The sequence below is a fragment of the Trachypithecus francoisi genome, unplaced genomic scaffold (assembly GCF_009764315.1).
Source record: "Trachypithecus francoisi isolate TF-2019V2 unplaced genomic scaffold, Tfra_2.0 Lachesis_group1, whole genome shotgun sequence".
NCBI classification, from domain to species: domain Eukaryota; kingdom Metazoa; phylum Chordata; class Mammalia; order Primates; family Cercopithecidae; genus Trachypithecus; species Trachypithecus francoisi.
Window position 1 is genome coordinate 120,529,005 of NW_022681454.1, and position 22,397 is coordinate 120,551,401.

General features: G+C 35.8%; 1 protein-coding gene across 1 annotated transcript; it reads right to left on the reverse strand.

Moving 5' to 3' along the window:
* Positions 1-21,099: 21,099 nt before the first annotated feature.
* On the reverse strand, positions 21,100-22,231 carry LOC117085883 (V-type proton ATPase subunit G 1-like). The gene has a single exon (XM_033215198.1). The coding sequence runs from the start codon at positions 22,103-22,105 to the stop codon at positions 21,749-21,751; it is 357 nt and encodes a 118-aa protein (XP_033071089.1). The 5' UTR covers positions 22,106-22,231; the 3' UTR covers positions 21,100-21,748.
* Between the last annotated feature and the right edge of the window lie 166 nt (positions 22,232-22,397).

The following is a 22,397-nucleotide window of genomic DNA, read 5'->3' on the forward strand; positions in this document are numbered from 1 at the left end:
TTTAATTAATATGCCACACCTTGTGTTTTGTGTGCTTGTTTGCTTTTCTCTATGCTGTGCCCTGCTCTGCCATGTGAGAAAAGGTTAGTAATACTTCTTTATACTTTTTTTCTGAACATATTCTGTTTAGCATCAGCATCTTGATACTATCTTTTCCTATAACGCTACTTCAATTTAAAAAATATTGCTTTGCGTTACTTTTTATTTTAAATATTACATAGGGCCACTTATCCTTCTTTTTCTATTCGTTACCCACTCCTCATAAATTATTGATTGATAATAAATATTGGATGGGAAAGCTACCCCTAATGTGGAGATGACACAGGGGAATATGGAAAAAGACTTGGAATATTCTACTCTCATTGGCAAACCTTCCTGTACTGTGCGTTAGATATCTCACAGCATCTTCCCCTGTTGTTATTAAGTGTTAGATTTTAGAACTGTCTTTGTTTTGATTTGATAATAGTCAATGGTCATTTTCTGGCTTTCTGTTTAGGAAGGTCAGGTCAGCTTATGTTGCTCTCTGCCTAGAGAAAGAGGATGCTGTGTAGACATTGAGGTATTCCAGTTCATGTTGCAGTTACTTATCATTATAAATTAATTAAAAATTTACCCGGTTATGATATGAATTTCCAAGTAGATGTGACTAATAACAAAAATAATAATAGTAACCAACTCATGGGTTGCTGAGAGAACAGAAAGAGCTAATCTGTATGAGGCACTAGAGCAGTATGCACCATAGTGAGCTCTCAATAAATGGTGACTGTCATTATTATCACTACTGTTGTTTTGGGAAGTGGTGCTGACCCAGTGACCGATTATGTTGTTGCCTATGGCAGCTTTTCAAACATTTTAACAATGGAATAGATATCTTGGAAATCTGGATTAAATATACATGCATACATATGTGTATATTTAAAAATAGCACTTAATTTTCTTAATAGCATATAAGCTTATCCTTCACATAGGTTAATGAAGACTTGTTAAGAACTGAGCATTGCCCTTACAGACCATTTAATGACAGTGAGGGAAGTCATAACAAACTCATACAAACAATAAACACAGCGTGAAAGCATATATAATTAAATTATCTATGGTGTGGTCTAAGTATTGTGTGGTGTTCAGAACAGAAAAAGGTCAACTAAGTTGAAGTATTCAGAAAGAATCTAGTCATGGAAGTGCTGGGACATGAGGTTTCAAAGGAAACCTTTAAAGAAAGAAAAGGGTCTGTCTAGTAGAGAAGGAAAAACATAAGCATACATCTCTACACAGAAATAAGCACGGTGTACTTGTGGAATAACTAGGAAAGTATCATTGCTCTGTATGCCTTTCTTATTGCTTATCATAGGTACTGAGCAAAACTTTTTCCCATGAATGAGAACAAAATAATTTTCAAACAAATCCCAAATCATTGTTTCTGTCAAAGTCAATGTTATTTTCTAAGTAAATGCTGAAACTAATGGCTTTATAATGATATTTCTACAGACTTTACTTATTTAAATGATCTCATGGCTATTAAATTACTACATTGGATCTGGCAGATGAAAGTATCTGTGTTTTACTTTACAAACTTGTTCATATCAAAAACTGCCTCTTCAAAAAAGGATAATGACCTTAGGGTATAGTGATCATGTCATCCCATTCTAAATAGATCTGTGTTTCTCACTTATAAATGGAAAGAGCAGGGTGGTAAACCTAACTGCAGAATAAGTCATATTTCATTTTGAAATATGCAGGCTGGCATTCATTTGAAGACAGGAAAGAAAACACGGAGAAACATTCACAAACGAGAGGAAAGATTACAAAGGGTGGAGTAGGTTGGTAAAGATAGATAGCCCCTTTCTTTCTCTCTCCCCTGCTCTTCTTCCTCCTCGCCACCTCCTCTCCTTCCCTCTTATCTTTCTTCTTTGTGCCTAATATGAATTAGTATTACTCACACACATACCAACTTTATTGTCAGAGGTTAATCCCCACAAAACATTCCCTAGGTAGATATGAGAATTCCTCAGGTTGTTCCTTAATCTGTGCTCAAAAACAAGCTCCCAAACTGCTCTGCTTCTGTGTCTTACCTTGCTGTTTTTTTAAGGAGAAGACTATTCTTACTTGTGAATCTGGCATTTTTCTCAGAAAGCTGTCTTCCATCATTAGTCACCAGAGTGTTCACCACCATGATCTTGGAGAAAGAAACATTGCTATCCCTTGGGATAGTCCCGTTTTCTATAATTTCCCACACATTGAGACCGGTTGTAATTTTTAACAGGGTTTATGGAAGGTTAAGGAATAATGGAAAGAAGCTACATCAAAAGTGTAACTCACAGCAATTGGCCAGGCTCAGATCCATGTCTTGCTAACCATACTGTCTCCCTGTAACACTGTCTCCCGTACAGGAGTGCTACCACACTGTCTCCTGTATGGTAGGTGAGAAGGGCTGCTCACCTCCCATATCTGAGACTATTTCAACTGTCTATAGGCCAAACTATTCTAAGTTCTTTTTCAGTGTAAGATTTGCTTCCTAGATCTTCATTTTCTTCCATAAGATTGGTATCTTTCTGGGATTTTTGACAACAGGAATTTCATTCTCTTGTATTTGGGCCTTCCTTTGGGGTGAGAGTATGTATCTGGGATAGCTGTAGGAACCTCATCCCACTCGAGGAAACATAGTCTGCCTCTCTTCTTCTTTTAAGGCAACCTTGCAGTAGTCCAAGCCTATGATGTTTTTGAGTTAGCTGGTCTAATAAAAACCACAGGTGGCAAATAATTGGGTCCAGGTTAACCCACACCAAACTGAGTCCAGTCCCTCTTCCATCAGCCCTTCCCAAAGATTAAAACAACCTTGGTGTCTAGACTCAGGTTACTTGATATATATATTCATATATCTTATTTATTTTTTAATGTTTCTTTTATTATTATTTTTAATAGAAACAGGGTTTTATCGTGTTGCCCAGGCTGGTCTCAAACTCCTGAGATCTGCTTGCTTCAGCCTCCCAAAGTGCTGGGATTATGAGCATGAGCCACCGTATGAGGCCTATGTTTGTATATTTTAAATAATTAATTAATCTAGCTTTAATTGAAAATTAAGGATTGTATATATTGTGTACAACATGTTTTGAAATATGTATGCATTTTGAAATGATTACTAGAGCTAATTAACATATACATTACCTCACATAATTGTCATTTTTTGTGATAAGAACACAAAATCAAATCTTTCAGCGATTCTTCAGAATACAATACATTGTTACTAACTTCAGTTATCATGTTGTACAACGTATCTCTTAAACTTATTCCTCCTATCTAACAAACTTTGTATTCTTTGACTAACATCTGCCCATCTCCCCACTCCCCCAACCTCTGGTAACCACCATTCTACTCTCTTCCTACAAAATACACTTTTTAATTTTAATTTTATTTTATTCTATTTTGAGACAGGGTCTCACTCTGTCACTGAGACTGAAGCAAGTGGTGCAATCTAAGCTCACTGCAGCCTTGACCTCCTGTGCTCAGGTGATCCCCTTCAGCCTCCAAGTAGCTGAGATTACAGGTGCATGCCACCACATTTGGCTTTAAATTTTTTTTTTCATACAGTTGGGATTTTGCCATGTTGCCCAGGCTGGTCTCAATCTCCTAGGCTCAAGTCATCCTCCTGTCTTGGCCTCCCAAAGTGCTGGGTTTACAGGCGTGAGCCACTGCTCTTGGCCTGGTTTGATTCCACATTTTCTTACTATGATAAAATACTACACGCTGGAAAATTTATAAACAATAGAAGTTTATTTGGCTCATGATTCTGCAGGCTAGAAAGTTCAGGATCGAGGAGCTGACTCTGGTGAAGGACTTCTTGCTGCATCATTCATGGCAGAGAGACAAAGAGAGTGAGAGAGAGAGAGCCGGAGATTAAACTTACAGCCCGAAGCCCTTTTATAATTACTTTTAATCCATTCATGAGAATGTAGCCTTCATTATCTAAACACTTCTTATTAGGCCCCACTGCCAAACATTGTTGTACTGGGGGATTAAGCTTCCAGCACATGCTTTTTGGACGACATACTCAAACCGTAGCATACAGATAAGTGAGATCATGTGCTATTTGTCTTTCTGTGTCTGGCTTATTTCATTTGACATGTCTTCCAGGTTCGCCCATGTTGTTGAAATGACAGGATTTTCTTCCTTCTTCTTCTTCTTCTTCTTTTTTTTTAGGCTAAATTGTATTCCACTGTGTATATATACTATATTTCCCTTATCTAATTATCTGTTGATGGACACTTCGGTTGATTCCATATCTTGGCTATTGGGATAATGCTGCAGTAAATATGGGAGTGTAGATATGTCTTTGAAATACTAATTTCATTTCCTTTGGCGATATATATATAGGTGTGTGTGTGTATATATATATGTACACTCATACATGTATATGTATATAAGATTGCTGGATCAAGTAATTTTTTTATTATACTTTAAGTTCTAGGGTACATGTGCACAATGTGCAGGTTTGTTACATATGTATACATGTGCCATGTTGGTGTGCTGCACCCATTAACTCGTCATTTACATTAGGTATATCTTCTAATGCTATCCCTCCCCACAATAGGACCCGGTGTGTGATGTTCCCCTTCCTGTGTCCAAGTGATCTCATTGTTCAATTCCCACCTATGAGTGAGAATATGCGGTATTTGGTTTTCTGTTCCTGTGATAGGAATGATGGTTTCCAGCTGCATCTATGTCCCTACAAAGGACATGAACTCATCCTTTTTTATGGCTGCATAATATTCCATGGTATATGTGTGCCACATTTTCTTAATCCAGTCTGTCACTGATGGACATTTGGGTTGATTCCAAGTCTTTGCTATTGTGAATAGTGCCGCAATAAACATATGTGTGCATGTGTCTTTATAGCAGCATGACTTATAATCCTTTGGGTATATCCCCAGTAAATGGGATGGCTGGGTCAAATGGTACTTCTAGTTCTAGATCCTTGAGGAATCACCACACTGTTTTCCACAATGGTTGAACTAGTTTACAGTCCCATCAACAGTGTAAAAGTGTTCCTATTTCTCCACATCCTCTCCAGCACCTGTTGTTTCCTGATTTTTTAATGATTGCCATTCTAACTGGTGTGAGATGGTATCTCATTGTGGTTTTGATTTGCATTTCTCTGATGGCGAGTGATGATGAGCATTTTTTCATGTGTCTGTTGGCTGTATGAATGTCTTCTTTTGAGAAGTGTCTGTTCATATCCTTTGCCCACTTTTTGATGGGGTTGTTTTTTTCTTGTAAATTTGTTTGAGTTCTTTGTAGGTTCTGGATATTAGCCCTTTGTCAGATGAGTAGATTGCAAAAATTTTCTCCCATTCTGTAGGTTGCCTGTTCACTCTGATGGTAGTTTCTTTTGCTGTGCAGAAGCTCTTTAGTTTAATTAGATCCGATTTGTCAATTTTGGCTTTTGTTGCCGTTGCTTTTGGTGATCAAGTAATTTTTTGAGGAACCTCCATACTGTTTTATATAATGACTATCTTAATTCATATTTCTATCAACAGTGTAAAAGTGTTTCCTTTTCTTCACATCCTCACCAACTCTTGTTATCTTTCCTCTTTTTGATAATAGCCATTCTAACAAGTGTAAGGTAATATCTCATTATGGTTTTAATTTGTATTTCTCTGATAAGTAGTAAAGGTTTACTGAATTCATTTTTTAATTCTAACAGTGTTTTTGGTGGAGTCTTCAGGGTTTTCTTATATATATAGGTTTTCTAGGTATAAAATCATGCCATCTGCAAACAGGAACAATTTAACTTGTTTCTCATCAGTTTGGATGTCTTTTATTTCTTTGTTGCCTAATTGCTCTGGCTAGGACTTAGAGTATTATATTGAATAAAACTGGTATTGTCTTGTTCCTGATCTCAGAGGAAAAGTTTTCAACTTTTAACTATTGAGTATGATATTAACTGTGGGTTTGTTACATACGGCCTTTATTGTGTTGAGGTACATTCCTTCTAAATTTATTTAGAATTTTTATCATTATATATTTATATTTTTTTATATTATCTTATGCCAAACAGAACTCAATACAGCTTTAAAAATGTGGGCAGTATAAAATAAAATTAGAAATCAGGCCTGAAAAACAATTACAGAAATAAGAAATAAATTAGAGAAATAGGAAAAGTAATTACAGATATACATGCTGGAACTTCCTCAGGTTGAGCCACAAATTTGGTCATAAACTTTCTGGCAGGAAAAGAAAATGGGGGCATGACTGTCAATTACTGAAGTCTTGAAGGCATTACTTATTTGAACATTTCTAAAGAAAATCCTGAGTAATAGAGGAGTAACCCAGGGAACATAGGAAAGCTTGTTAACGTCCCTGAAAGAAATTTACCAGTTCACATATTCTCCGTCATCAACACTTTAGTCCAAGACTTGATCATCTCATACCTGGACTATGTAAAACTGCCTTCTAATTAGTCTCCCCTCTTCTACTCTTATAGTTTATTATTTATATAGCAGCTTTTTAATAGTGTCTTTTTCAAAACCTCATTTAGATCACCTCAGTTCTCCTCTTAATGGGAAATCCTTCTATGGCTTTCTATTGTGCGAAGAATAGAATCTAACTACTTTGCCTCAAATACCCTGCCTGATCTAGCGCTGGCCTATCCCTCCAGCACCATCTCCTACCTTGTTCCCCTCATTCACTTTGCAACAACCACACTGAGCGTTATTTGGTAGCTTGCTTCTACTGGAAGCTACCAAACTTGCTTCTGCTGCACTTCCTGTCTCACACAGCTTATCCCAAAGCCAAGGATATCTATTTTAGGTTTTTGTTATGATAGCACCCACTTTTAGGTACCCAAGCCTTCCAATTATTTTCTGCTGCATAATCAACCACTCCAAACCTAATAGCTTAAAACACAATCAGCTATTTGCTTAAGAATGTGCAGTATGGGCAGATTTTAGCAGGGAAGGCTTGTCACTGTTTCATGCAGTATGAGCAGAAAAAAACCTTTGACAATTTTACTATGAAAACGCTCAGCAAACAAGGAAAGGAGCTAAAAGAGTTTCCCACACTTGAATAAAGGGCATCTGTGGAAGAAAAAAAAAAAACTAACATCATGTTTAATATTGAAATAGTAAAATTCTTTTCCCATGGATTAGAAAGATCGGGATGTCTCTTCTCACCATTTCTATTCACTATTATATTAAGTACTCTAGAAAGTGTAATAAGGCAAGAAAAAGAGAGAAAAGGCATAAGACCAGGGAGAGAACAAGACAAATTGCCGTTATTCACAGATAGTATGATTTCTTACATAGAAAATTCTACGGAATTTACAAAAAAGTATTAGAACTAATAGGCAAATATAGCAAATTCATAGGATACAAGTTTGATATGTGAAAATCAATGGCATTATTATTTATTTGTAACAAATGATTACAATATAAAATTTAAAAACTATCATTTTCTGCAGCATCAAAAATTATACAATACTCACGAAAATTTTAATGTAAGATGTTGTGGCAGACACATCCTGGGTTGACCCCGATGCTCCGTGCCCCTATATAGTCTCCTTCCCTTGAGTATGCAAATAGGTTGTGACTGGCTTCTAACCCATGTAAGATGGCAAAGATGATGGGATACCACACCTTTGATTAGGTAACTCTGTATGGCAAGCGGACTCTTGAAAGACTCTTCTGTTAGTCTTAGAGAGGCAAATGGCCATGTTGTGAACTCTTTATGAAGACAGTCATACAGAAAGGACAGTAGGCATCCTCTAAGACATATCTAGACTAGTAAAGACAAGTTTGAAAAAGGGAAAAAAACAAGTTGTAGTATTTACCATATTCTACTTGATTTCAAGACCCACTACATAAAGTAATAAACAGACTGTGATATTGGCAACAACAGAGACAAACAGGTAATCAAAACAGAGTAGAGACTAGAAATATATCTCTACGTAGATGGTCAGTTGAAATTTGGAAAAAGATGCCAGGAAAATTTAATTTAAAAAGGAGTCTATTTATTTATTTATTTATTATTTATTTATTTATTTATTTAATTATTTAAGATTCAGTGTGTATGTTTGCAGGTTTGTTACATGGGTACATTGCGTGATATTAGGGTTTAGGCTTCTATTGATCCTACTACCCAGATAGCCAACACAGTACCCTATATGTCACTTTTCAACCCTTGCCTTCCCCTCTCCCTTTGCCGTTTTGGAGTCCCCAGTGTGTGTTGTTCCTATCTTTATGTCCGTGAGTACCCAGCGTTTAGCTAGTGTTTTGTTGAGGACTTTTGTATCTATATGTTCATCAGGAATATTGGCCTATAGCTTTCTTTTTTGTTATGCCTTTGCTAGATTTCAGTATTAGAACTATGCTGGTTTTGTAGAATAAGTTAGGGAGAAATCCCTCCTCTTCAATTTTTGAAATAGTTTCAATAGGATCAGTACCAGCCCTTGTTTGTATGTTTGGTCGAATTCAGCTATAACTCCATCTGGTCGAGGGCTTTTTTTGGTTGATAGGATTTCTATTACTGATGCAATTTTGAAACTTGATATCGGTCTGTTCAAGTGTTCACTTTCTTCCTGGATCTATGTTAGGAGGTTATATGTTTCCAGGAATTTATCCATTTCCTCTAGATTTTCTAGTTTGTGCACATACAGATGTTCAGTGACTACTGTCTCTGAGGTTCTTTGGTATTTCTATGGGATGAATTGTAATATCATCTTTTCCATTTCTGATTGTGATTATTTGGATAATCTCTCCTTTGTTAATCTAGCTAGTGGTATATGAAACTTGTTTATCTTTTCAAATAACAAACTTTTCATTTTGTTGATCGTGTGTATTATTTTCTTGTCTCAATTTCGTTTAGCTCTGTTCTGATTTTACTATTTTTTGCCTTCTACTAGCTTTAGATTCAGTTTGTTCATGTTTTTCTAGTTATTTTAGATGTGAGATTAGGTTGTTAATTTGAGATCTATCTCTTTGTTTTAGTGCTATAAACTTTCTTCTTAACACTGCCTTTGCCACATCCCAGAAGTTTTGCTATGTTGTGTCCCTATTTTCATTTGTTTCAAAGAATTTTTTGATTTCTGCCTTAATTTTGTTATTCACCCAAAAATCATTCAGTAACAAGTTATTTAGTTTCCATGTATTTGTGTGGTTCTGAGAATTCCTCTTGGTATTGATTTCTGTTTTTATTTGACAGTAGTCCAAAAAGATGCTTGGTGTGATTTAAATTTTTTGAAATATATTGAGATTTGCTTTATGAGCAAGCATGTCAACAATCTTAGAGTATATTCCATGTGCAGATGAGAAGAATGTATATTCTGTGGTTTTGGGGTGGAGTATTCTGCAGATGTCTATCAGATCCAGTTGGTCAAGTGTTCAATTTAACTCCAGAATTTCTTTGTTAGTTTACTGGCTTAGTGATCTGTCTTATGCTACCAGTGGGGTGTAGAAGGCTTCTTCTATGAGTGTGTGGCTGAGTCTTTTCTTAGGTCTAGAATTAATTGTTTTATCAATCTGGGTGCTCCAATGTTGGATGCATATATATTTAGAATAGTTAAATCTTCTTTATGAATTGAACCCTTCTATCATTATTTAATGCCCTTCTTTGTCATTTTTAAAAACTGTTATTGGTTTAAAGTTTGTTTTGTCTGATGCAAGAATAGTAACCCCTGCTTTTTATGTTTTCTATTTGCATGATAAATCTTTCTCCATTCCTTTACTTTGAGCCTATGGATGTCAAGGTGTCATAACATGTGAGATGGGTCTCTTACAGACAGCAGAAGGATGGGTCTTTTTTTTTTTTTTTAATTCAATTTGTCACTCAGATAAGTTAAAATGTGTTTTCTACATATGGGAAAGACAGAGCTAAGCCCGAGTCTGGCCTAAGAAAGCCAGAGTGGCCTCCACAGTACATGTCTGCACCAGCATTAGCTTGCCTGCTGGGAAATCATAAAGCAAAGGATTCATTGGGTAGATGCTGACCAGTGGGAGAGGGACCTCTTGGATCCCTGATGGAGGCAGAAAGGATTAGAGGAGAATATCTTGAATAGAATGGCATCTGTCTGGGTCAATGAAATTGTGGAGGAGATTCTCCCTCAGATTCATTCACAAGAGAAAGAATTAGTTTGCATATCAGTCAGACTTAGAGGATGAGATGAAAGCTTCTTAGTGTGTCCTCCATCTCCTCTTTATGAGTTGTAAGGGTAGGAAAAGATGTGCCAGATAGAGAAAGAGAAAACGCTCAGTGTTGCTACCTTGTCTACCCACTTCAGACTTTTAGACCTCCAGCAAGCAGCAGGCCTAAATGGTAAAGGGGCAGATTGGCATTAAATCAAGTTCCATATTCAACTTCTGAACTCCAGTGGAATCTCAACTTCTGAATTGATACTATGTGACTGTTTTTTATCTAAAAAACGGAAAAAAATCATGAAGGCACTGGAATTTTCATATAGAAACAAGAATAATAACCCCACTGAATAAATTTTGAAGAAATATGATAGATTTTTTTAAAAAGTTGCAGTTTTTTAAAAGACAAAGTCTTGCTTTATTGCCTAGGCTGGAGTGTAGTGGTAAAATCTTAATTCACTGCACCCTTGAATTCCTAGCCTCAAGCCTCCTGAATAGCCAGGACTACAGGTGTGTACCACCAAGCCTACCTAATTTTTAAATTTTTTGTGGCGATGGGGTCTTGCTACATTGTCCAGACTGGTCTCAAAGTCCTGGCCTCAAGCAATCCTCTCACCTCAGCTTCTCAGAGCACTGGGATTACAGGAGTGAGCCATTGTACCCAGCCAAAAAGTTGCATCTTAATTACAAGTATATACCTGTAGCAATTGTTTATTGGTATATCAAAGACAATTGTTTAAAAAAATAATAATTTCTTTCTAATTCTATCAATTGGATGACTTTTGAGTCATCTCACTTTTATTGCATTTATCTGGAGGATGGATTGGGGCTCAGCTGAGATAGCTGAGATGGTTGAGTTTCTCTCTCTGATTTTGCATCCTTAAGAAGGCTAGAAAGGGCATTCTCACATGGTGGTGGCAGCGTCTAAGACTGCAAGGCCTAATATGCAATATGCAATTGCTTATCAAGTCTCTATTTATATTACATTTCATGATTTCCCATTGACCAGAACAATTTATCTATATCAGTGATAAATTTATCTATATCAGTGATAAACTGTTTTCCTCTTGTAGGAAACATACAAGAGGGAAATATACAAGAATGTGGATACTGGGGGCATGTTACTTTGGGGACCATTTATTTGGCAATCTACAAAAATCTACCTTCTGGTCCCACTGATTCTTAACCTTTTCCATAGGTAAAATACACTCGCCTCCTTTTAAGCCCAGAAGTCTTACAAGATTTGAAGTTCATAATCATGTGAATTGCATCAGGTCCACAGCTGGAGAAAGTTTCTTAGGTGTAGCTATGTTTGATTCAGAGATGTGTGAATAAAAAAGACATGTAATCTCCCCTGCCTCCATTCCCATTACACGGTGTTAGGTGAGAGAGGAGCAGGAGAACCATAAAAGACATTTCTGTTTAAATTAGGGAGGAATGAGAGGAACCTAGCAGTCACAGGTTCATAGCAACTCTGAAATCTAGCTGAGCATATGTTGTCAGGATTTCCTGCTCTGAACACAAAGAATGTTTCTTACTAGAACTCAGTTTGCCCCCTGAGAACAATTGGCTGACTACAGCTCAATTTCCTCCAGAGTTCTTGACTGCCATCTGAGAAGACCTTTCTTTTTCACAGGAAAGACCCTTGCTTACCACTGAATAGTTTTCTAAGCCTGGTTCCTGCCTATAGACAAGTTGGGGACCCAGACATCTCTTTTCATTTTGAACTTTCTCTGTGCCTTTTAGTCTAAACTGGCAATACTTTGATTAATCCCATTCTCTTAGAAACATGGAGGATTTTCTATAAATCTTATTGGTATTGGCTCCATGTCCCACAGCCACATTCTTTTTTTCTTTTTTTCAAGAATGTTCTACAGTAAGCAGAATAATGACCTTTCATATTTGTGTATTTTATAATCTCACACTTCTAACTATGGCATGATACATGACAAGCGGAATCAAGGTAGTTGATGGAATTTAGCTTGCTATCCAGTTGACTTTAAATAGTGAGATTATCCTAGTGGGCCCAATGTAATCACGAGGATTCTTAGTTGTGGAAGTGAGAGACAGAAGAATAAGTGGTAGAGTGATGTTATGTGAGAAAGACTCAACAGACTTTAGATAGCTTTGAAAAAAGAAAGTGGCCATGAGCCAAGGAATGTGGGCAGCCTGTAGAAGCTGGAAAAGGCAAGAAAATGGATCCTTCAGAAAGAATCACAGTTCTGCTAACACCTTGATTTTAGCCCAGTGAGGTCAGTTTTGGACTTCTGACCTCTAGAACTATAAGATAATATATTATGTTGTTTTAAGTCTCTGTTTGTGGTACTTTGTTACAGTAGCAATACCAACTAATACATTCGTCTGCATTTGGACAACACCTTTAAGCTATCTAGGAACCTTTTGTTCCAATGAAAACTACTATGGCTCAGTCTCTTACATTTAGATACTGGAAGATGTACTCAAATAATTTCATGTCAGCATTGATGATGTAGCAAAGTACTGAGAAGAACCTACATGCTCATTATTAGTGGCATGGATAAATAAATTCTAGAGTATTCATACAAGGAATATGTATTCTCAGTTAACATTAGGTAAATATCTATAGCATTATCATTAGGAAAAAAAAGCTCTCCTGGAAAATATAATCTCTGAATCCTCTTATGTAAAATTAAAAAATAGTATACTTTAAAAAATGCTGACATGTGTGTTTTAAAGATGTGAAGAAAAGTAAGAGATTTGCTCAGAATTCATTATAGCATTGGCACCTGAGGGAAATGTGACCAGGGAGGAGGTAGTGGTAATGTTCTACTCCTAAACTAGGTGGTGAATTTTTAAGTGACCATTTTATTATTCCTTAAACTATGCTTTTATATTATATCAGCTTCTTGTACATAAAATTTACGATAAAAATTCAAGAATTAAAAAAAGTAAAAAATAGAAAAAAATAGGCCAAATGGTTTCCAAACAAAACTGATGTAGCAATGTTGCTATTGAACAAATAAAAGGCATTATTAGGAAATAAACAGGGGTCCATTAAGCAAAATAAAAATAACAATTCACATAGAAGATATAATATTCCACAGCCTACTTTCTTATTTATTTATTCTTAAATTTTTCCAGTGAATGGGAGATATTGATGAAATGTGACATTTATAGTCATTTTAGAAAACCAAATACTAATTTTTTTGTTGTCCTTACATTACTTTGGTGGTAGCAATCATGTGTGTTGAGAGAGACACATAAGAGATGGTGGAGAAATATGTTTAGTAGAATATTATCATGCTAATTAATATAATTTCATAATTTTAAGTAGTTCATTCTGTGAAGGCTTTTTGAAATGGGTAAATTCACAATGATTACAGCTGAATACAATATATATTTTCCTACTTGTTACAAAATAAGAATTAACAACGAAAACACAATGTCCTCTCATAACTTCCCTAAGTTTAAAAAAAAAGCCAAAGAAGAATATTCTTTTGAAGACTTAGTAAAGCATAATGGAAAAAGAATGCAGCAAATGATGTTAAGAATTTTTGATACTTGATTTTAGAATAAAAATGTTAATACTAATAAACACTAATTTCATACTGAAGACATGTCTTAGGGCTTAGTGTGGACCTCACTTATCTCAGAAAACAGGAATTGGATAGCAGATATCAAATAAATGAGGCAACCAGATTTTGGAGATCTTGATGGTTAAGATTAAAGTTAATATGTCATGTTTTAATTTTTTCCTAAATGGAAGCCAGATGATGGACTAAATTATCCTCCCCACCCAACTCCTATCACCTTTCTGCTTGTTTTCTTTGTGCTGTTTCATGGGAATATGGCATAAGCAACTGTAACTTACACTAGGATGCAGGAGAACATTCAGGAGCATGTGATTCTCCATCACTGAACAACCTCTGGGGAGTTTTTTGAATGCTGACTCACTCATTGCAGCCCCAACATGCAACAGGACACATATTAGACGCTTAGTAGAGACTTGTTGAGTGAATGGTTGACAGAGTGCATATTAATAAGTAAATAATAATAAAAGGAAATGACTTTCAAAAAGAAGTTGCATTACTATTTTTAAGCATCACAAATTTAAATATTCATTATTGCTAGTGCTGTGAGAGCCTTATTGCAGTCCTGCTACTGGCTTTAGGTATTATCTCATGCAAAACACCTAATTCAGGCAAGAACCAGCCTTGGCAGGTTTTTATAACATTTTTCCTTGCAGTTCTAATATCTTACACCTCTTTTGACTCACTTGGACTCCTTTTGGGTAGTTTAATATATATGACTCTGCTTGTTTATTCTATCCTTAGGTAGGAACTAATTTAATAATATTGCCTTTTCCCATATACAAAAACTTACAAGTTAAATGGACTTGACCAGATAAAGCAGGCTAAAAAGGAACAAGACTAGACTTCACAGTGAACACAAATCTGACTAGCATCTAATGTTGTTCTGTGATTTTCCTAGATTTTTGTTCTTTCTTTAGAAAAAAAAAACATTTTCACAATTTTCTAATTAATAAAGTAATACATATTCAATTCAGAAAACAGAAAAGAACAAATAAAAATATACTTAGAATTCCACCATACACAAATAACTACTTTTAAGGATTTTGCTATAGCTTTTCTTGGCCTCTGTCTTTTCATAGATTTACACAATTTATGTTTATTTACATAGGGCTACTTTTATTTACTTAGCAATATGTCAGCAATGTTTTCATGTCATGAAATATTTAAAACTTGTGAGTAATGCTGATATTTAAATAATGTATTTAATAATATTTAATAACAGTAAATGATAATGATTACAAAATTCATTTCAGTCAATCCCCTACAATTGAACATTTAAGATGCTTTAAGTTTTCTTTATTATTATTATTACATTTGGAAACAAATTTTCTCCACATATGAAACTATTATAAAAATCTTGATAATGATGGTTAGGTATACATATTAGGAGTACACACAAATGGCCTTTTAGCCCTTGTATTTTGTAAAAATCTGTTCTTTATTTTTGGAAGGCCAGATTTTCAAATGCTTATCTCAAAATCGTTTCTGACTTGTCTGAACTCGGGCATGATGAATGATCATGTGATGTTACAAGTTACAACTATGTCTTCAGGTCCTTTTTTCTTTTTCTCTTGGACAATTACTTATGAGAAATTGGGCTAGGCACTGCACAAAAGGGAAATAATTACAATTATAACTCTTGCCCTGAGCACCATTTACTCTCAACCATTGGTTGGTCATCACCAGTCAGTTCAATGAACTTGAGAATAATTTTATTTTCTGTCCAAGGAAAAGACCACTTGGAATTTTTATCAAAATTATATTCAATGTGTTATTTAATAACAGAAAGTATTTACATTTGTAAAATCCTAAGCCTTCCTATCTGTTCCTGAATCTATTTATAAGCATGATTTTATATTATCTATAAACATATCATTTTTGAATATATTCAGGTCATGTAAGTCTTTAGTAAAATGTTACCTTTTCCTTCTTTAGACCCTTTAAATAAATTGTTAATGATTCTCAATTATACTGTCAATTACTCAGTGCTTTCCCGAGGCAAGACAGTGTGCTGAACATTTTACATGAATAATTTTTTTTTTTTTTTTTTTTTTAGGCAGAGTCTCACTCTGTCGCCCAGGCTGGAGTGCTGTCGTGTGATCCTGGCTCACTGCAACCTCCGCCTCCTGGGTTCAAGTGATTATCCTGCCTCAGCCTCCTGAATAGCTGGGATTGCAGGTGCCTGCCACCATACCCAGCTAATTTTTTTGTATTTTTAGTAAAGATGGGGTTTCACCATGTTGGCCAGGCTGGTCTCGAACTCCTGACCTCCGGCGATCCACCTGCCTGGGCCTCCCAAAGCATGAATAATTTTATCTAACCTTCAGAACAATTACATGAAGAAGGAAAAATTATTATCTCTGATACACAGATGGGGAAATTGAGGCTTGGATAGGTTGTATGTCTTGCCCAGAGCAATATACCTAGCAAGTTGCAGAAGAATTTGAGACTAAGCTGTTTGAAAAAAAATTTTTAAGTAAACTTTTTACTGAAGTATAACATATGTAGGGAAATAAGCAAAATAATAAATGCACAGCTCAATTGATTTCTATAAAATAAACGTACTCATGTAATGAATACACAGAATATTGCTGGTATCCCCAGATACTCTCCTAGGCCCTCCAACTGTCATTAATCCCCTTAGGATAACCAGCAGTCTAATGTTTGCCACTGTAAACTAGCTATGCCTTATTTGGAACTTCAGTTTCCTATGTCTAGATTATTTTGTTCAACATTGTATTTTTGATTCATTGTTGGGTTTAGCTATAGTTTTTTTATTGTTGTGTAGAATTCCATTTTACATATAAAACACTATTTATGTGTTCTATAGTAGGTGGCATTTGAGTTGTTTTCAGTTTGGGATTACTTAATGTTACTATAAACATACTTTTCCATGTTTGTTGGCATGTAAATTTCTTTTCTTTTCTTTTTTTTTTTTTGAGGCGGAGTCTCGCTCTGTCGCCCCCGGACTGGAGTGCAGTGGCCAGATCTCAGCTCACTGCAAGCTCCGCCTCCCAGGTTTATGCCATTCTCCTGCCTCAGCCTCCCGAGTAGCTGGGACTACAGGCGCCCGCCACCTCGCCCGGCTAGTTTTTGTATTTTTAGTAGAGACGGGGTTTCACCGTGTTAGCCAGGATGGTCTCGATCTCCTGACCTTGTGATCCGCCCGTCTCGGCCTCCCAAAGTGCTGGGATTACAGGCTTGAGCCACCGCGCCCGGCCGGCATGTAGATTTCTATCAGGTATGTACTTAGGAGTGGAATTGCTGGGCAAGCATATGCTTAGTTTTAGTATAGATTCCCAGATTTCCAAAGTGACTACATCCTTTTCCACTTTTCACAGCAGTTTCTGAGAGTTCTTGTCGCTCTGGAACATTTTGCCCTTGTGTTTTTTAACTGATAAGTGTTAATAAAACAGAAAAATGTATTTTTTTCCTGTATGTTCATTTTATGTATTTTGCTAAGTATCTTATTTTTCTAAAAAAATGCTCTAAAACCATGATAATATCTCCACCTTTATTTCTAATTTTGTATATTTATACATTATTTATTACACTAATAGTTTGTCTATATTGGTTTAATTTCTAGCAAAATATCTATGAAAATTACTTGTTCTATTGTTTCAAAAATTAATATTTTCTTCTTTCATACTTATTCATTTTTACCTTTCCTTACGCTTATTTTTCAATCTTCATTAGCAGAATGCTTACCTAATTGATTATTGTTTAAGAGTAAATTGTCTCTGCTGATGGAGTGACCAGCATAAATTCAGGAGAAATCTGCTGGAGAGATATTGAGTATAAAATATTTTTTCATTCAGAGAGAGAGAGAGACAGAGACACATAGGGAGAGAAATAAGGAGTTAATTATCCATTTCCTTCCCCAGGACTTTGCCATGTCTGCATGTGTGGATGAAGAGTGTGATTTTAATCTTACAATCAGGAAGGGAGTTAGTCATAGGGAAAATTACAGAGCAGATGATTAAAGATATGGTGGTCTTTTCTGATATCACAAAGTCACAGCCTTTCATCCAACTTCCTCTTATTAAAGACCAAAAACATTAAAAATAGAAAAAGGAAATAAATATTTTCCTCAATTTTTAAACTTTTGAATTCTGTTTTCTATTATTGGCCAAGGCATTCTAACTGATTCGCTACCCATATCTTTCTTCATTTTTGTTTTGCTTGTTATAACAGGGACAGAGAGCTATGAAAATACCCTCCTACTGTTGTTTCTGTTTTTTTTTTGGAAAAACTAGTTTTTAATTATGTGATCCTGTATTTTATTATGATTCAACTTGAAGATTCATAAGTTATAATTTTGTGTCATAAACTTATTTTGTTCTTTCCCATCATATTCTTTTAAAAATATACAATCTACAATATTTTTACCCAGATTCTTATTTTAAAGTATTATTTTATTACTATGTGAGAATTAATTTACTTTTCTTTCAAATAGTGTTAAAATGTACTTTCTGATATAATGTTGTTAAACAATTACTTAAACTCAATGCTATGTTTACATATTTTCTGAGACTCACTTCTACTGTTCTTAGGCCATAATTTCCCCTTTTATATGTGCAGATAAACCTTAATAGAATACGTTCTTGTTGTTTTTTTTTTTTCCAGGATAAATAAATAGATGATATTCTTTCAGTTACTTTTACACATGAAACAAAACTTCAGTGAACATAGAGCATCTGGCTTAAAATTTGTTCCCCTGATGCATTTGTAGCCGTTTTCCCCATTTTCTGGCATTTGGTGTGGTGCGGAAGTCCTGCCTCAGTGTAATTGTTCTCCTATGCTAGGTTACGTTTTTTACCACCTCTAGGCTGGTTGTCTTTCACTTCTCAACAGGGTATATCTGGTTTGGTTTTTACTCTTCGGATGTAACCTCTTTAAATGTTTAGATTCAATTCAACTTTTTTTCTACTAATACTTTATTTCAGTATATTTTCTGTTCTAGTTTTCAGAATTATTGATCAAATTTGGATCTCTGTGTGCTGTCCTCCAATTTAATGCCTTCTCTGTTGCTGTTTTGTTTTCTTTCTTCTGGAACCTGGCAGAGTGCTTCAAGGTGGGTCGCAGATGTCTGACTCAATCTTCTATATTAATAGATTTTCTCTATATTGTTATAATTAATTTTAAATTGATTTTATAAAATTTATAATTATAGGATTTTTTTCATGTTCAATTCAATTTAAATTTTTTCCTATTTGCCCATTCTTCTTTTTTCTTATCACTTTGAACATACTGATCTCACACTGAAAAGACACACTGATAGAAATGAAGTTTTGAACTGAGTCCAAAGATTTAAACATCTGGTTATACCCTGATGAAAAAAGAAAGAAGACAATCTCTTTATCATGTCTGTCTTTTGTTTTGAAGTTATTACTTAAATTTTGTCAAAATAAATTGTGGTTTATTGCATTATTTTCCTCATTTCTTCACCTTTTCTTGCATCTGTTCCCTTGCTATGGCCTCGCCATCATAGGTGGCATGTACTCATTTCATCTTGTCTCTGGGCTTGGCTATGTGACTTGCTTTGGCTGATGACACATGAGCAAAAGTCACAGTTTGCATTCTAAGTGCAAACCTTGAAGATCTCACATATTCTTGCTTGTTTTATTTTCTTTCTGGCAGATCATGGAAATAATATAACTGTGGTAGTCTGTTGGTCAGCAGAGCCACCCTAGGTAATTAATAGATATGCAGTGACAAAAAGAGCTTCCCAGTTGAGCCTAGCCTATGTCAATCAGATTCTAGTAGGTTCACAGATGCATGAGCAGTAAGAAAAGTTTACACTTATTGGAGTGATTTGTTACATAGTAATAAGTAACCAACACAATACATTTTAAAATATTTTCTCTGGTAAATCATTTTCAAAAGTAATTCTTTCTGTGCTTCTTGCTTAATAAAACTTTTGTAAATCTTACTTTTAAAACGTTATTCTTTTTCGCCTTGAATTCCTCATTGAAAAAAGATTCATAGTTTTTTATTTTTCTAATTCATCTGTCTTTAAATAGCGATGAGATTTCCTCTTTGAAGATCGCAGGTGAGAAGATTAGATGCTTTCCCGGAAGCCCAGCAACCTGATGGGAGGGGAGGGTGGAGTGAGCCAGACCCAAATCAGAATTTCATCCCTGCATGGTTTATTTTGCTTGTTTGGCAAACTTGCCCTGCAGGTAAGCAGATCCAGTGGGATAATATCTTCCTGTTCCAGCTGTTCATGTTTTCAAAGAAGAGATTCTTTGGGGTTTTGTTTTGTGCCTTGAACCCTTCAAAAGCAAATGTCCCCATTCTAACTGGCTTATTACTTGTCCTGCTTCCTGCTCTTCTAAAGAAGTTATCTGCTGCTTTGGGGAAAATTGTCAGCATGGTTCAAGGCATTTTATTTGCTTGATATCCTTGAAAGAGACTAGCCAGCTGCTCACAAATCTCACTTCATCTCCCTCTTAGACATTCAGCTAACCTATATTTTTGTTTCCTCTGCCTGTGGCCATGTGATTGATTTCTTAGGAATATAATGTGAATAGAAGTGATATTGTTATTTCCAGGTCTGGCTCATAAAAACTTTCTATGAACAATTCCCAACTTTCCAACAGAGGCTAAAGAAAATGGAGAAAGTCCAATAACCAAGAATTGCATCTGACCCACTGTAGTATGCAATAAACTTTAACAATTATTGAAAAAGCAGAGATTTTGTAAGATTCTTCAGTTAAACAAAGTAACTATACTTGTGAAGATTCAATTCAGAGAGATCTAGACTATGGCAAAGAGTATTACCTTTACTATTAAATCAGACTGTATGTCAGGTCTTTCAACATGATCATCCTTGAATTTAACCCAAGTATCTCCATTTTCTGCTAACTGCTACAGCAAGGCAGTGTCTAGTCATTTTTGTGTAGTGCTCCTCCCACTTACACTCACACACCCTGTTTAGTTCAGATTCCGGTGTCTCTGGATCAATTCATGTGAAAGGAAGGTGGCAGAAGTGGGATGGGGCAAAGGAAGTACAACTGTGATGCACCAATATGGCAGGGTGCTCTGGAGTGAATACTGATATACAGAGCCGGGGTCCTGTTTGAGGCCCAAATGGCTGAATTTTTGTCCTCTGCAGGGCTGAAAATCAGGTCTTGATATTCCTACCTTGCTCAGTCACCACAGTGGCCACTCACACATGGGTGTGATCTTAGCCAGATCTTTACAGTTGAAGATGGCCATTTGGGAACCAACTGGGGGAGCAATCTGCTGACTGACCATACTCCTAGCGACTAGGCAGTGACTTCTACCAAATTCTAGTTAATCTTACATTTCCTCTCACACGCTATTTTTTTCTTCCATTTTTTTCTAATATGCTGTATTTTTCCTCCATTAAAATGTTTCATATGACTCTTAACAGTTCTCCATTTTTTTTTTGCATGACAGAGTCTTTACTTTTAAATGATTACTGATACACCAAGTAATAACATGTAACAAGTTCTTGAATTCTATCATCTAGTAATTTTGATTAAGAGAAACTAAAAGCAGCCCAAATAATTCCACTAGTATTCACTGTTCTAACCATTAGCAAGAATGGACTACATTAAGGCAGGCTGCTGCTTCACACAGGTTACAAAGAACTATTTACTACTTTTTCATAGATAAAGCCCCTGACCTTCAAGAAAGTGTTAGGGGAAAAAAATATTTAATCCCTTCCTTTCTTCAAAGAATAGTTATGTGGTGTTTTTTTTTAAAACTAGATCTAAGAAAGAAAAAGTCAACAGTGATATACATGTTGCTTGAGCCAAAAGGCATATATACCTTGCCAAAAAGACAACATGTACCCATTAAATTCCTAATAAATATGAGGTAAAAAGATGAAATCTTTAGATAATTTGTAAGTCTGTACAAAAAAGCTAGATTTGCTACTACCCAAAAAGTGGAAGGACCTACTATATAATATATGGAAATAATTTAATGCCATTTCATAAGAATATAACTAGAGCTGTGCTAAAGCTTCATATTCATGAGGGCATCTAAAATGCCACTCCACAGAACAGGTGCTTCTCTCTTCTTCTATCCATGTATGCGGTAGTTTTCATGGATTTCTGGCCGAATGTCACAAACAAAAGCCAAGAGGTTATCCAAGACTTCATCCCTGTTCTGCCGGAAGTAGGTCTGGAGGATGGTCATCTTCTCCTGGGTCTCCTTCTCCACTTCAGTGCTGCAACTGCCATGGGATCCCAGTGCCGCAGGTTCCTTGGCCTTGAATTCTTTCTCCCTCTGCAGGCGGTACTGTTCAATTTCAGTCTGAGCTTCTTCTTTGGCCTGCTTCAGCCTCCGGTTCTTTCTTTTAGGGGCCTCGGACACCTTCTCGGCTGCCCGCTTCTCGGCCTGCAGCAGCTGCTGAATCCCCTGCGACTGACTAGCCATGGCGGCAGCGATTCTGAGACCTTTTTTTTTTTTTATTAAAAGAAATTGTCAGTGTTCAATGTCTGTGCAGAGTAGAAGTGGCATCTTGAGACAAATAACTTTTGATCACCAAATAATTACTTAGAAGTCTGTTGGTTTCTTTTAGTTATCAGATTTTATTGATATAACTAATGTATTTGACACCTGAAGTAAATCATTTTTAAATATCTTCCCTCTATTCTAGAAAATTATTTTAGTAAATTTCATAAAATGAAATTACTCCACTGCACCTCACTGGACAAGGGCCTGGGAC